The following is a 16001-nucleotide window of genomic DNA, read 5'->3' as shown; positions in this document are numbered from 1 at the left end:
TCCTGGCCTGTGATGGCTTCTTGTCATTGAAGGGTGCTCTGGAGGTGAGCTGTATAAAGAGACTGTGCTCATAAACCAGCTACTTGGGGGAGTTGTAATGAGTCCTTTGAGCCCAGGGATTCTAAGTATTCTGAGCCACATTGCAAGACTCCAAATCAAAGCAACAAAATGCACAGAGAACAACTAGTTATGCCTCAGCTTTAATGGCTGAGAGGGGAGAGGGGAGATAGAGGAGATGGGCAGGGTGGAATGGGGAGAGGGTCCTTACAGGGACCTCCTGTCCTTGAGATCATGAGGCTTGTCACCTTTGCCCATTCCTACCTAAACTCCAGAGCTGGCATGGTCCACTGTCATGCATTCCAGGGACCCCTCCTTGACTGGGGCTCACACGGTCCCAGCTAGTCAGCATGGTTTGTGCTGAAGTACCCTGCATCTGCTTTTAAGAACCAGTTGTTGGATAGGTGTGGCATCTACCTGTAATCCCAGCACTTTGTCAATGGAGGCGAGAGGGTAAGAGGTTCAAGGCCACTTTCAGCTACATGGCTAATTCGAAGTCTGCCTTTGGTTCTCCGAGATGAGCCTGATCAGCTACACTACCCTCCCCCACGAGCCCAGAAAAAAGAACCAGTTGATTTTTCAGGAATTTTGCAATGGGTTCGCCTTTGTATTGGTAATTTGAAATTGAAATAGGATTGGCCACAGTGGGGTTGCTTGCACCACAGGGATTGGCAGTGTTATAAATAAAAGCCCCTCCCCAACCCAGTTCAGTTAATGGTTTGACATTTGCCAGCACATGAGAGGTTTTGTGAACTGGGGAACCCCAAGAACCAGAACCCTATTTGACTCTTCTCCATGCTTGGCACAGTACAATACAGAAAACAAGTGGCTGAAAGGCAGGGTTGACCTGGGGGACTGAGGAGGGATCACCCCACACACACATCCCGTCCAAGACTTCCTACTACTGAAGGAAGGCAGGTGGCAGAGATAACAGGCCTTTGTGTGGGTGGTGACAGCTTCCCAGGTCATGCCCCAGAGCACGGCCCAATGGGTAGCACAGCCCTTCATTTAAGTTACGGTTCCCACCTGCTGCCAGCCCAGAGGAATCTCCAGGGACCTGACATTAGCTCTTAGATGTTTGTCTCTTGGCCTGAGGGTCCTCCTCTGAGCTAAGTCCATCGTGCCCAGGTCCATCCTACATCACCATGAGAACAAGAGCCCTCCAGTCACCTTGTGATTCTACTCCTAATCCAGGTAGCTAGCCTGTACTAGGCAGAGCTGTGTCCTCTCTGAGCCTGCTTCTCCCTTGGATTTGGGAGGCTAAACCTCAGCCTAGGTACCTCGGCAGGAATGGCAGCTGTCTGCATAGGAGTCGGGTGGCATTGCCTTTCTTAAGATATGGTTTTCCCAACTCACACATACAAATGATTGGGGACTTTGGAGTCCTGCTACTCTTGGGACTACAAGATGAGTATCCTGAACCCTTGCCAAGTGAGAGCTGTTGATCCACATCGGAGGATGTCAGCCCTTTTAACAAGCCTTGGTCCCCTACAGCTCCTCTACATAAACTGACACCTGACTGAGGTGCTATAGCCGAATGTCCTTAGTCTCACTTCCAGCTGGTGTAGACTCTGTCCGTCTTGAGTAGTCACTGCTGACTGACAAATCTTTCCTCACAGTTCTGTTAGGCCTGTGCAGGCCCAGCTTGCGACGAGCCTGTGGGCTGGGGGTAGGCTCCGTGGGTGGCTTGGCATCTCGGGCAAAGCGGACAAGTCTCTGCCCTGCTAGGAAGTAGAGTACGGGGTCTAGACAACTGTTGGCGCTGGCCAGCGGCCGGGTGATCTTATATGCCATGTTGATGGCGTTGAGGGTGTGGCAGCTGAGGTCAAGTGATCGGAAGGAGTAGTAGAGGGTGCGCGTGACGTGGAAAGGCAGGAAGCAGAGGGCAAAGACGGCCAGGACCAAGGCAATGGTGCGCACAGACTTGCGCTTGGCCCGAGGCAGACCTCCAGTGGTCCCATAAGCCGGTTTGAGCAGCCGCCGGGCCATGAGCACGTAACAGACCAGGATTACGGAAAAGGGCACAGCAAAAAGCAGACCCAGCATGACGGAGCTGTAAGCCACAAAATGGCTAAAGAGCTCTCGGGCCGAGGTGTCGTGGCAAGTGATCCGGGTTCCCCGCACGCTGGTGGTGACAAAGTAGAGCACGGGTGCCTGGCAGGCCAGCACCAGCACCCACACAACCGCAGCCACCCGGCGGGCATAACGGGCCCGGCCCCAGCGCAGGGAGTGCAGAGGGCGCAGGACCCCCAGGCACCGGTGCACGCTGATGCAGGTGAGGAAGAGGATGCTGCAGTAGAGGTTGGTGTAGAAGAGGAAACGCACCAGCTTGCAGAGCACCGTGCTAAATGGCCAGTGGTCACCCCGGGCGTAGTAATAAACCAACAGCGGCAGGGACGCTGCGTAGAGAGAGTCCGAAACTGCCAGGTGAAACATGTAGGTGGTGGAGGCGTTCCAGGTTTTGAGGCGGCATAGGAAGATGTAGAGAGCCACGACGTTCAGGCACAACCCGAGCACGCACACCACGCCATAGGACACGGGCAGCAGCACGTACTTGAAGTCCTCGTTGAAGCGACACTTGTAGCCCAGTTCGTCCCCCTCCCAGGTGCCATTGATGGTGCTATTCCAGGGTTCCAGGTCTGCTGCCATTGCCCTGCAGGAAAGGGAGGTGTGGTAAGAAAGCCGTCATGACTGGGCTCAGAGGTGGAGGGGACTTGCTAAGACTTGCCTAAGGCTGGAGGTATAGCTTGGTGATAGATCACTTGCTTGGCATGCAGGAGGCCCTGGGTTCATACCCTACCAACACACATACTAAAGATTTGCCTAAGCCAGATGTAGTGACTCACTCCTATATTCCTAACACTTAGGAAACAGAGGTAAAGAATTGTGTGTTGAAGGTTTGCTTGGGTAGCCTGGGCTACATAGTAAGTAAGACCCTGTCTGAAAAACAAACAAACAGAACAAAGCAACCCAAAGACCATCATCATCATCATCATCATCATCATCAACAACAACAACAACAACAAAACTTGTTTACCCAAATCCAGGCTTTTTTCCCCACAAGACAGGGTTTCTCTGTGTTGCCCTGGATATCCTAGAACTCACTCTGTAGACCAGACTGGCCTCAAACTCAGTGATCCACCTGCCTCTGTCTCTGTCTCCTGAGTGGTAGAATCAAAGGTATGCACCACCACTGCCCAGCTCCAAATCAAAACTTGTATTGTCATGTGACCTGCACCCCCTCCTGCACCCAGAATCTCCTAAAGCCCCAGAAACTTGTGAGATCCATGGAAACCAACATCATGCAATTCTAACTTCACAACAGGGTGAGCAATTGACTCCAGCCCAGCAGCCTGTCTTTGTAGGAGAAGCAGTGTTGGAACACAGCCATGCCCATCTGTTGTGCTGAGCAGTTCTGATCAAGACCACATGGCCTTCAAAGTCTAAAATACTTACTCTTGAACCCAATGACCCCCTTGCTCTAAACCCCTGGATCAGATAGTCCAAGACTGAGGACTCAGAGGCTTGGGACAGAGATCTGGGGATCCCAGAAGGGTACAATTTCAAAGTATAGGAAGTGGCCTCAAGACTGACCCTCTGCTGCACCCCAGTGCTCATTGCCCACTGAGTTTTTCTGGTCAGCGCATCCAGCATGCCTAAGTCCTCAAGAGCTCTCAGCTTCAAAACCCATCATCTAGTCTCTGGGGACTGGAGGGTATATGCAAGGGTCCCCTATTCCATCACCCAGTTTCTTGTCCATCTTTCTTCTTAAATGTTTAACTTTTATTTTATGTGTATGAGTGTTTTGCTTGTGTCTATAACTGTGCACCATGTGTGTGACTGGTTCCTGCAGAGCTCAGGGGACTCACTAGAACTGAAGCTATGGAAACCAGTACACTCTCTGTGGGTACTGGTAACAGAACCCCAGTCCTCTGCAAGAACCACAAATGATCCTAACCAACAATACACCTATCTCTTTAGCCCTTGTTCAACCTTTTGGTTTTGTTTTGTTTTGTTTTTGAGGCAGGGTTTCTCCATGTAGCCCTGCCTGTCTGGAACTTGAGGCTGACCTCAAACTCATAGAGATTCACCTGCCTCTGCTTCCCAAGTTCAGACAATAAAGATGTGCACCACCACTGCCTGGCTCAACTTTTTTTTTTTTTAAGTGTTATTGCTATATTCTGGTCCTTTTACGTCTGCAAAGAGCAATCCTGTTCTCAACCTGTGAGGGGACAACCATATGGGGCAGTGACCTTCCTGGAGAGCACAGGGGAGTCTGGGGTTGCTGTGGGATGAGGGGGGGAGTGGGAGTTTCTCTAGAGGAGTAAGTTTAGCTCTTCTGGGCCTTCCCTGGTACCTTTTGCACCCGATGACTTTCTACCATCTTTGAGGCTTGTACTTTGCCCCTGATCACAGGGCCTGGCCAGCCAGTGGACAAGGAATGGCTGGAGGGCAAGTAGCCATCTCTCTTTCTCTCTGAATTCCACCCTGTGGCCACTAAGAGCTCTTTCAGACCAGGGTGAGGAGGCCCACATCTGCCATCCTAGCACTCGGGAGGCTGAGGCAGGAGCAGAAGGAGTCTGAAGCCAGCCTGGCTACCTAGAAAGACTGTCTCAGAACAGTGAGGGGCAGGTGAAATGACTCAGCTGATAAAGGCACCTGCTGCCAAGACTAATGACCCGAGGCCAAGGACCCCACCTTGGTAAAAGGAGTGACTCTCCCAAGTGGTCCTCTGACCGTTACATGGGCACTGTGGCACATGTGTACCACAGACATATACACAAAACAAATAAGCAACAGGCATGAAGTATGTGCACGAATAAGAAAATGACAAGTCTTCTTGGGCTAGAGTAGAAAAGTTTTACCCAAAGGGGCCCAAGGCAAGACTTGACCTAATACAATGTGGTAGTGAATTGTCAGCTTCTTTTACCTTCATTTTCCTGAGCTAATAATTCAGTATGGCTACAGAGAGCAAGATCGTGCAGCTAAATCTTATTTTATTAGACAGATTCAAAATAAAGAAAAAACCTTTGATTTATTCTATGCATATGAATGTCTTGCCTGCATGTGTGCACCTGTGCACATGTGTGTGTCTAATGCCTGTAGAGTTCCGAAGGCAGGTTAGGTCTGCTGGAACTGGAGTTAGGGTTGGTTGTGAGCCACCATGTGGGCCCTGGGTCCTCTAAAAGAACAGCAATTACTCTTAACCCCTGAACCATTTTCAGCTCGGAAATATGAATTTTATAATGTAGGCATATGAGTTTCTGCCTGGATATACGTGTGCTGTGTCACGCAGGCTGAAGAAGGCATCCGGTTGGTTCTCTGGAGCTGGAGTTACAAATGGTTGTGAACCACCAAATGAGAATCAAACCTGGCTCCTCCGCAAGAAAGCTGCTGGGCCCTCTCTGCAGCCCCAAGAAATCGCAAGTTTAACGACAAAAGCGTTTCTTAAACTGTAGTGCTCCTCCTTTGGAAGCACCGTATGGAATTTTCTGCTCACTTTTTCATAATAGATCTACATTCTCTCTGTCTAAAAGGAAGCAAAGCAAAAGCGACAATAACAACATCAGTTTCAGCTGCCGGCAGGGAGCAGGCATCCTGGACCGCAGGGCACCTGGACCGCAGGGCACGGCAGACTGAACATGAGAGTCCCGGCTAAGAAGTCCTCTTTCATCTCAGGGCTCAAATCCCCGCCTGGGAGAATGGTAGTGCCAAACTCCCCTCAGGAGAAGCGCTGCCCCACTGGAGAAAGGGGGCAGCTTCTTCTAACCCACGTGCCCGTCATGTCTGCTCCACTCCTGCCCTTCACTGCTCTCCACATGCCCAGCTCTCTAGTCAAGGTCACTAGCTCCCTGCTGTTCCTTGCCCATGGAATCTCTGACACTAAAGGACGGGGTGGAACTTCCTTGTCCCCAGAACCAAGGAGCTTCCCTTTCCACCTGTTTTCAGACATCCTGGCCTCTGCCCTCTAAGCCAGCTGGAAACTCTATCACGATGGCCCCGTTCCAGACGGACACTGCCTGTCCTCTCCTTCCCTGGGCCAACTCACCAGCCTGGAAAGCTGGCTTGCTAGCCCCCCAGTCCTCTCCCTTAGCACTGATTAGTGATCTCAGCTCTATGGAGACTGCTCCGTCTGACTCCGTCACTGGTCCTCTCACACTGGCTGGCTCTGCTATACCCAGGTCTTGCTGGCTGTGTCCCAAGAACTCCCAGCTTAATGGAGAAGTGAACCAACCAGCCCAGGCCTGATTATCTTTGTTAACGTTGTACGGACTGTCCCAAAAGTCTTCCCAGAATGATCCTTTACAGACACATCCCAGCCATTTCTCCAGGTTCTTTCTCAATCACTGGAACTTTCTCAGTTCGCCAGCCCCTCAACCCTTTTCTCCAGCCTGGTGGCAATCTGTCCTTCTACTCCCTCCTCAACATACTTCGTTGAGGGCTGGATCCATGTGATGATTGTCTCTGTACCTAGGGCCCAGCTAGCAGCCCAAGATGCAAGCAGTTGTTGTAAGAAAGAAAGGATGAATGAACGGATGGGTAAATGAAGCACTGGAAGCCACGGGAACCCAGAGGAACTGAGCACAGGAGTCATGGGACCCAGCCCACCCAAGCCCTTCTCCTGCCCCAGAAGGATCCTTACACCACCTCTTGGTCAACCTTAATACAATCCGGAAGACTTTGCCCTGCCCTTCTGGAGCCACGGAAACAGTCTATGAATGCATTCTAGGGACTGGTCGGTAGGCTAAGGCAGTCCCATACTTCGCTTGGCCCATCTATGGCTCTGTCTCATCAGCTTCATATCCTGCAGTCCCCTCTGCTACCCTTCCTGTTCAGTGGGGATCGGATTAGGTTTAAGCAGCTCCCACAAGGCAGCGTTCAGTCCCTGGTATAAATATCTACGCAAGCTATTTGTTTTGGTTATATGGGAAGGAATTGGAAACAACTAGGCTTGACACCAAGGGCTGTGTGGCTCCAGAGCCTGAATTCAACAGAGCCTGGGATAAATGAGCAGAGCAGGGTCCCTGTCTCCGGTCACATTGATATAAGCAGGACTCAATGCACATGCATACAGAATGCCCATCCCCCAGCCAGTGTCTCTCCTCACACACCTGGACCTGATCAGCTCCTGCTCTTGGGGTGGTGAGGATGCTCAGTGCCTGCTCCAGTTCTTCACTCACATATGCACAGGTCTGGACCAGCTGCTGGGACTGAGGCAGGAAACAGGAAGAACAGGTTCCCAGGCCTGGGCCCCCGCCCAGCCTCCAGCATTTTTCAAGGCAAGCAGCTGCCCGGAGGACTCCTGTAGACACCCAGAGATGAAGAAGCAAATGTGGGCTCAGAATCTGTCAACCAGGCCATGTTTTATTCCCTCTCTCTCTCTTCCCCTATGGATTGCCTCCTCTTCTTTAACTGTGGCCCCAAAGAAGCCAAGAAGAGACTCGGTGTGCTTGCCTGGTCACAGTGCCCTCTGCACACCCACACATCCTGCTATCCCCTGCTCACTCATATGTTCCAGGAATGGGCTGTTCATAGCCTCACTCTCTGCACCCCCTTTAACAGGAAGGAGGCATTGTGAAAGATCTCCCTTGGTATCTTGCAGAGCTGAGCCAAGTCTCCAGTGTCCCTTCCTTTGGTCCTGGTTCTGCACTTTAGTCCCATAGCAGGAAACGGTCAATACCCTCTTGGCCCAGCATATACTGCACATGAATGCTAACATACCTTTGTCCAGGATAGGTGTCTAGCTGGAATCCCCTCCACTTCATTCCACATCTAGACATTCCTCCACAGGTGTTTTACACACACACACACACACACACACACACACACACACACACAAACACACACGTACAAATGCACATACACACCCAGAGCACACACATTCACACTCCTGTGTACACGCAGTGGACATATTGACATGGTCTAGATGGGGCCTGGTACAGCCTCTGGAAGCTACCTGTGCTGAATCCTCATTTAATGGAGGATGAAACTCAAGGATGGAGCTGAGCTGGGAGCCCCTCACAGACAGCAGGCACAGGCTATTTGGCATATGCTAGAGAGAGGATAGCTGCCTAGTGCAAGAAGCCCTCTGTGTGGACGGGTCCCAGAACCTACCAGAAGTTTTCTGAATAATTTTTTTCTTTTAACACAGAGCTATACATCTCAGGCCGATCTCACTGTATAGTTGAGGATGAACTTGCCTTTCTGATTCTATCCTTACTTCCCAAGTGCTGGCATTATAGACATGTACCACCACATTCTGTTTATGTGGTGCTGGGGTAGATGACCTAGGCTTCAGGTATGCTAGGAAAGCTTTAGTAACTGAGACAGACAGACAGACACACACACACACACACACACATACACACTTTGGGTTTTTTTGGTGCTAGGGCCTGAAGCATGACAGACTAATGCTATACCACTGAGCTATGCTTTCATCCCCATGAATATCTTTTCCCATCTGCTTACTGTCTTAACAGTGGGGCGGTGGAGCCTCTAAGCTAGAGGTGTTTATAGGAGAGCAGTAGGAGATGGGTGGCTGCAGGAGGAGGACCAAGGGTGGGCCTGGGAAGTGGCTTCCAGCCACTGATGACTTGATGCATCCAGCCCTGGCATCTCAGGCTGACATGGTCCAGACTGTGGGCTGCTATCTGGCTGCCTGCTCAAGGTCTTGGTGGCAAGATGAAGGAGCTCCCCTTTCACCTTGCCCCATCCAGGCACATCCCCTGAGGTCTGTCCTCAGGAGGTACCTAACCAATCAGCTAAGTAAGGCAGAAGACGTCCTCCACCATCCTTCTAGGTTGCCATGGCAACTCTCCACCCTATCAGATGCCTACTACTCAGCAAGTCCTACCAGTTCAACCAGTGCAGCTCTTAGATGTGCCTTTATGCCCTTTGCCTGGCGCAGATGTAGGGCTAACCTTTCCCTATGCCCTTTGCCCGATGCAGACCTAGAGCCAACCTTTCCTTCCCTCTGAACCCCTCCCATTCTCCTTGCTGCAGTCCTCACCTCCCTCTGCCCTGCCTTTCCAACCTTAACTCTCCAGTCACATTGTCTTCTTGATGCCCACCTTTGATCACATGACCACCGTGAGCTCAAACCCTCCATAGCTCCCTAGTACTGTCAGGCAGCGTCCAAGGCCCTCAGCTTTACCTCAAGTCCTAGCCGAACTGGTTCCTGCCACCCTACTAGAAGATCTGCCATCTTTACCTTCTCCCTTATCCTCCTGTCTCAGTACAACTGAAGCAGTCACGTTGTTCCATCTCGTTTAGTAACAGCTTCCCTCATCTTCTACCATCTATTTCCTCTCGAGAGCTGAGCATTCTCTGTAACCATTTCTATGTTAGGTGGCTTCATAAGTCTCTTCATATTTAATCTGAAGGCTCCAACAGGCTAAAGTAACCTCCCAGGGCCACAAAAGCAGCAAAAAACAGAGCTCTGCTGTGCCCTTGGCCACTACCCCCTACCCTGCAAGGTTCAAGTCCCATCCCCAGGGAGCCCCTGCCCATTCATCTTTGACTCCAACCTCCCAAGCTCTGGCTCTCTGCTCCATCTCCAGCAGAGAAGGTCCCAACCTGCAGAACCAGGGATGGACCCCTCAGGACTTCCCAACTGGGATGACGCCAAGATGTACCCATTTCTCAGGTTAAAAAAACTAAGACCACAAAGTAGGAGGCTCGAGGTCTCAATCAAGACCCCCAGAGAGTCAAAGGCAAAGCCAAGCCCAATGGGTAGAACCCCCTGCCTCTGCTCTGGCCTTTCCCCTGACTCCTTGTTTCTTTCTTACTAGTCCTAGGCTAGTGAGTCTAAAGGAGGAGGAAGCGGCTACTCTTAGTCTGGCAGCGGAATTTCCTGGGTGGTTAGACAACATTCCAGCTCCTTTGCTAGGGTGGCTCTGGAATGTGCCACCTGCTAGGCTGGTGGACCCTGTCCAGCCTGGCAGGGGAAAGTGTTCTATCAGAGACCCCTGCTTCCCACCTGCCTTTGTCAAGAAGAGATTTTGGGGAGGGGGCACTGAGGACCTGGACTTAAAACAGCATCAAGAGGCAGGAGAGAGCACAGGGTGGCAGGGAATGTCTTCTGCCCTTCTCAGTTGTTGGCTGGACAGGGCTGTCAACCCCATAGCCTGCTGGTCACTCTCCTCTTAATGAAACGGAACTTGCTTGTGAGCTGTTGAGATCAATAAAAAAGCCACACTCACATTACAGAATAGTAAGAGAGGAGATTGCCGTTTAGGGCAGAGAGAGGAGGGATGGGGTACCCCTAAAAGATGCGTGGAGCAAGTACTCTTGCAGGAATTACAGGTGAGGCCACAGTGGCAAGGGTACAGCCAGGCTGACCTAAGATCACACCCCATCCTGTCCTCAGGGCTGGGGGAAGGGGTGGATGGTGAGTGTATGGGGTGGGGGTGGGAGATGGGGGCAAGGGATGGGGCTGTCCAGAGCTTTCCACGTTCCCCTCTGTCCCCAGATTGCCCCAGTGCAGATTACCTGGTGACTCAAAGCTTAAATTCTTCCCTATTCTCAAGAAGTTCGCTGTCAAGGTCAGGGCGGCACACCCAGAAACAGACAATGACAGCCAGGGTGCCAGGCTTGAAGGAAGCCTGGGAGGCCCAGCTGGGAAAGGAGGCCCTGGTGGTCGGGGGAGGCTTCCTAGAGAAAAGATCACCTGACTTGTGGTTAGAAAGATGAGTAGGTATCAGGTGGGTGGAGAGAGGAGAGAGCACAAATCTGGGCAAGATGGCCTGAACCACTAAGCACCCCTGTGGCTGAGCGAAGTACAGGGTAACAGAAGATTAAGAAGTCACTGCCTGTCCCCTCCCAAATGTCCTCCAAGGGGCTAGAGGACAGCAGTTCCCCTCAGCTGTGCCTGGTATATTAATTACATCATGAGCACTGAGCACAGTGGCTAGTCTGGGGACACAATTCAGGGGTGACCTCTGATGTTATCAGATGGTGTCTGTCTGTGTGTGTATGAATGTTTATATGTGTGCATGTGTGTGTAAGTGTAAGTGTGAGTGTATGTATGTGTGTGTGAGTGTGTCTGTGTGAATGTATGTATGTATGTAAGTATAAGTGTGAGTGTGTGTATGTGTGTGAATGTGTCTGTGTTAATGTGTATGTACGTGTGTAAGTGTATGTGTATGAATGTGTGTGAATGTTCATATGTGTGCATGTGTGCAAGTGTGTCAGTGTGTGTGTGTGAGTGTGTTTGTGTATATTGTGAATGTGTGTGTGAATGTGTATGACTGTTTATATGTGTGCATGTGTGTGTAAGTATAAGTGTGAGTGTGAGTATGTGTGTGTGAATGTGTTTGTGTGTGAATGTGTGTGAATGTGTGTGAATATATGTGAATGCTTGTATATGTGTATGTGTTTGTAAGTATAAGTGTGAGTGTATGTGTGAGTGTGTCTGTGTGAATGTGTGTATGTATGTGTGTAAGTGTGAGTGTGTGTATGCGTAAGTGTGTGTATGTATGTGTCTGTGTGTGTGAATGTGTGTGTAAGTGTGAGTGTGCGTATGTGTGTGTGGTATGAGGCCTCCCCTACGAGGTCCCTGTGCTCTACAGCACTTTCCCTAAACCTCCCACAATCTCCGCTGTGGGAGCCACTCACTGAGGCTGAGGCAGCACTGAGTGCTCAAAGCTGAGACTCCTAAGGAGAAAGGGTCTACCTAACCAGGGCAGGACTCCAAACCACTGATCCTAAGTGGCCCAGCTCAGCTGAGTGCAGTACAGGACTTCAGAGATGGGCTGAATGACTCAGAACCACAAAGTCCTGGACTCTACCTCAGCCAATCACACCTGCATGCCTCCAGTGAGACCCAAGAGGCAAGAGCCCTGGGCTCAGGCTCCAACTTGGAGCCTGTTACACTGTGTAGTCTGGGTCTAGTCAGATCCTGTCTCTGAGTGTAAGTTCCTACTGGTCAAACTGGAAGAGTCACAGATCCACAGGGCAGTTCACTAAGAATGAATAAGACATGGGAGTGATTGGGGTGGGGCTTATGGGAAGCAGGATGTATACTTGACTTGCAGGCAATATCTCCCCATCATGACAGGAAAACACTGAATTCTAGGATCCTACAACACTGCTCACGAGAGTGTCTGCCCTGGGTCTCCAGCAGAGACAGAGGTCGTGGTCTAAACTGTGATCTTGTCTGGGAAGGAGCAGGAAGCATCCAGCTTATGAGATGGGAGAATCTGGGCATACATTATAGGATGCACAGGAGGCTATGGGATGGAAACTGTCTTCTTGGAGCACTTTTGGAATGTTCCCAGGCCAGCAGCTCTCAGAGTCTAATCCCAGAGTGCCTGAATCCCATGCTGTTCCTTCAGTTTGCCTGCTGAAGCAGGTGTTGTATCCGAAGTTGTGTTTCTCGTGGCTCTAGAAAGCCTTTGGCTGAGATTCTCAGAACCCCAGGTATTTGTGCTCAGATTAACATAACCATAACCTGCAGTCCTAAGAGCCACAAAGCTCTAGCTGCCAATGTCTCTACAGGCATGGCTTCAGAGGGTTAACTCTTCCAGGTCCAGAAGAGTGCCCAGTCAAGCTTTGGGAAAAGACCCAGGAATGTTTAGGTCATTTTGGGAGATCCAACCATCTTCAAAAGGAACAAAGGGACTAAGAACTCAGGGCCACCGTCAGGACAACTTGTATCTTGGGGAGGTGGTCAGTGGAAGCTTTTCCCAAGGAGTTGGACCTTAATAGATAACTTAGGGTTGTGAAGAAGACAGAGAAGAGAAGGGAGGAAATCCAAGCCAGACTCAGTGGGCGAGGGGACAGGCTGTTGAGGAAGTGCCAGTAGGTCATGAGTGGCTGGCTTGGATGGTTATGTGGCATGGAATGTGTGGGGGCCAAGGAATTCATTTGAAAGGGCTCAAATGCCAAGCTGAGAGCGTATTCTCCAGATTAAAAGGGAAGGCATTCTCAGAGTTTACAAAGATGGTACCACATGGAAGGTGGTTAGTACCTGAGTCTGGAGAGTAGGGGACCACCGTACTTATAATGATGCAGGCAGAAGAACTAGCATCTTGCTTCGGGACTCCCTGTCAGCCTCCTTCCCAACCCAAGCACAGGCTTGGCCAAAGTCTCTCTTACAAATGGCACTGGAGGCTAGGCACTCTTCAGGACACTGTATCCATACAAGCCAGAGGAAGACCTAGTGCCCAGGCCTTTCTTCTTCAGTGGCAGGGATAGGACACCAAAATGGAGGATCCAGTTGGGCCCAGCAGGGTCCAGATGTCACTCTCTGCATCAGAGAATCCTGCTGCTCATTCAATATCAAGATTGATGTATGCCCTAGGGTTTGGGAGACAGGGCAATAGAGAGCTACACTCTCTTGAGACTGAAGGACTAGGATGTTGCTCAGTTGGTAGAATGTTTACCTAGAATGCAGGGAAGCCCTTGGTTTGATTGCCAGCACCAAATATAATGGGTGCATGCCTACGAGCCCAGCATTCAAGAGGTGGAAGCAGAAAGATTAGAAGTTTAAGGTCATTCCACACACTGAGTTCAAGGCCAGCCTAGGCTACATAAGACCTTGTCTTGGGACAGAGGGATCCACTACAGTGACTCTTCATGGATCAAGGCCTTTCTCTTCTGAATACCCACAGCACCCAGCTGCTCATTTCCCAACTACTCCCTGGTACCTGCTATGTGCTCCATCTGTGCCAGATAATAAGGACAAAGTGAGAAAGAGATGGCCTGGCTTCATAATATAACTAAGCAGCTTCTCTAGAGAGTAAGGAGGGTCTTGCAGCCATGTTCTTCCCGTTAGGCTCTTCTGATGCCTTAGGGACCCAAAGGCATCTCAGGAGGAAACTATAGGTTAAAGGGTGCACAGACAGGCTCAGGGAAGGCAGTTAGGAGAGAGAAGAGATGCATCAGAGGGCACTTCTTAGTTAGCAGGTCAGCAAGATCTTCCTGGTCCTGTGAGCAGACCTGGGGATAATGGTGGTCATCCCGTAAACAGCTGGGCAATTAGGCCACAAGAAAGACCCAAAGAAAGGCTCCCGGGGGCAGCCAGGCATGGTGGTGCTGGCCTTTAATCCTAGAGTTCCAGAATTAGGCTATGGACAGGTCTCCGTGAGTTGGGGGTCAGCCTGGTCCATAGACTGACATCCAGGACATAGAGTGAGACACTGTAGTAATCAAACTCCCCTCAGCCTAGAAATAAGTAGCAGTGCCTCATCCTGAAACTGGCCCTGGGCAGGGAGGCCTCAGCTGGGGCAGGTAAGCGGAGTCCCAGGTTTTATTTATGTGGCTTTGTGACCTTAGAGAAGACATTCTCCAAGCCTCTAGTTTCTGATCTACAAAATAAAGGTAATAGCTCCTTTCTCATGTGAGGAGGATAAGACGAGGGATTCTTACAAACTGTAACAAGTAACAATTCAACAACACTGCAATAGTAGCATAAGCACTTCTAATTAAAAAAGAAAGACTGCAGCCAGGAAATTCAAGAACTCCTGGTGTCACCCATGAGGCCTTGGTGACATCCTCACATGCTCATCTGGTGCCTGGAGTAGGTGGGCAAAAGGGATCCCGGAAAGGCCACAACCTCGCTCTGCATCTGGGCAGCCATTTCTGAGGATTACCCAGTATGCCAACTTGCCCATGTCCTCAAAACTCTGGAGTATCCAAAGCATGGAGGAGGAGAGGGGCAGACCTCCGCAGCAGGGCTTGTCCCCAGCCTTCATGCAGAACCCACACTGGCAGCGGTGTAGAGTCTGTTCACAGACTCTCCTTCCTCCCACTCCCACCCACAGGTAATTGACACTTCCCTGCCGCCCCAGCCTGATCTTCAAAAGCCACTATTCCAAACTTGATCCAAAAACAAGGCTGCTGACCCAGGGACTCTAGGGATGCCATTCTGAGCACAGCAGTCACCTAGCCCTATAAATCTCCAAACTGGAAAGGCTAGTTCCCAGAAGGATCTACACTTGGGTCTAGTTCCAGGAGATCAGTAACACACACACACACACACACACACACACACACACACACACACACTGTAGCCCTAGTGAGGTGGACACTGTCTTTCTTCTGCCTGACCCTTCATACAGCACCACCTGCCCGATTAAAAGTTTCCAGACAGATTAAAGTCTTAACTGTCCTTATATGAAATTGCACTAGCAACCCACACCCACATTCCCACCCCCCACTCCCAACCCCACAACCCCACCGCCGCCGCTGCTGCTGCCACTGCCTCCCATACCTCACTGACACCGAGTGAGCTACCCAGACTGACTCTGGGGAGAGAGTTAAGAGTGCAAGCGCAAGAAGAAGTCTCCAGGATTTCCAGGTCTCTTAGCCCACAGACTTACGCCCCAGGGGTACACACAGACTAAGTTCAGTCACTCACACCCTAAGGGTGTGCGCATTTGCCCACTAACACACAGATTCCCCCAGTACGCAGGTAAACACACCAGGATGTCACTTACCGAGATCACGCTCTAGAGGAAACAAAGTTCAACAGCGCACCGGCAGCTGGCTCTCACCGCCCAGTTTTGCGCAGTACAAGGGCTGGGAGCCCGAGCCCTCGGGACAGAGTCACGTAATGGGCTCTCCCTGTTTGGCGCTGACTCGACCGGCGCTCCCGTCCCCAGGCCGCACTTGGCGACCTCTCTTGGTGTCCGCTCCCCTCTAGGCGGCACCTCTCACCTCCCCGCTGCGCTGGTGCCCTCCAAGGGCCGCCGCCGCTGTTCTTGGTGCCCGAGTCCCATGCCGAGTGGCGCAGGGTCCCACGTGCCTGGAAGTGCCGCGGTCCCCGCCCTACTCCGCCCGGCTCCGCACCCCACAGCCTGGCTGTGAGCAGGAGGGCGGGGCAGACTCTGGGCAGACGCCGGAGCCGCCCCCAACCCTTCCAAACAGATGCTTCCAGTCTGCCACCCGCTTGGGGACGCGGTCGGTCAGTGTCGCCGCCGGTCAGCGTGTCCGCCACGGCT

General features: G+C 51.3%; 1 protein-coding gene across 2 annotated transcripts; it reads right to left on the bottom strand.

The window, feature by feature from the left end:
* Window positions 1-643: 643 nt before the first annotated feature.
* P2ry2 (purinergic receptor P2Y2) lies at window positions 644-16001 on the bottom strand. 2 transcript variants are annotated; one of them, XM_021167157.3, is made up of 3 exons: window positions 15498-16000; window positions 7170-7360; window positions 644-2710 (listed from the first exon to the last, which is right to left on the bottom strand). In XM_021167157.3, exon 3 carries the CDS (start codon window positions 2704-2706, stop codon window positions 1585-1587), a length of 1122 nt encoding a protein of 373 aa, XP_021022816.1. In that variant the 5' UTR covers window positions 2707-2710; window positions 7170-7360; window positions 15498-16000; the 3' UTR covers window positions 644-1584. The 2 variants fall into 2 exon arrangements, with proteins under 2 accessions (XP_021022816.1, XP_029336047.1); XM_029480187.2 differs by lacking the exon at window positions 7170-7360 and having other exon boundaries at window positions 15498-16001.

This window comes from Mus caroli, unplaced genomic scaffold (genome assembly GCF_978045245.1).
Source record: "Mus caroli unplaced genomic scaffold, Mus_caroli_1 scaffold_8, whole genome shotgun sequence".
Taxonomy (NCBI): domain Eukaryota; kingdom Metazoa; phylum Chordata; class Mammalia; order Rodentia; family Muridae; genus Mus; species Mus caroli.
The sequence above is the reverse complement of the archived record's forward strand: the minus strand, read 5'-3'. Positions and strand labels throughout refer to the sequence as shown.

Bases quoted from the DNA above. Each gene is read 5' to 3' on its own strand.
- P2ry2 (XM_029480187.2), bottom strand. From the start codon at position 2,706: ATGGCAGCAGACCTGGAACCCTGGAATAGCACCATCAATGGCACCTGG.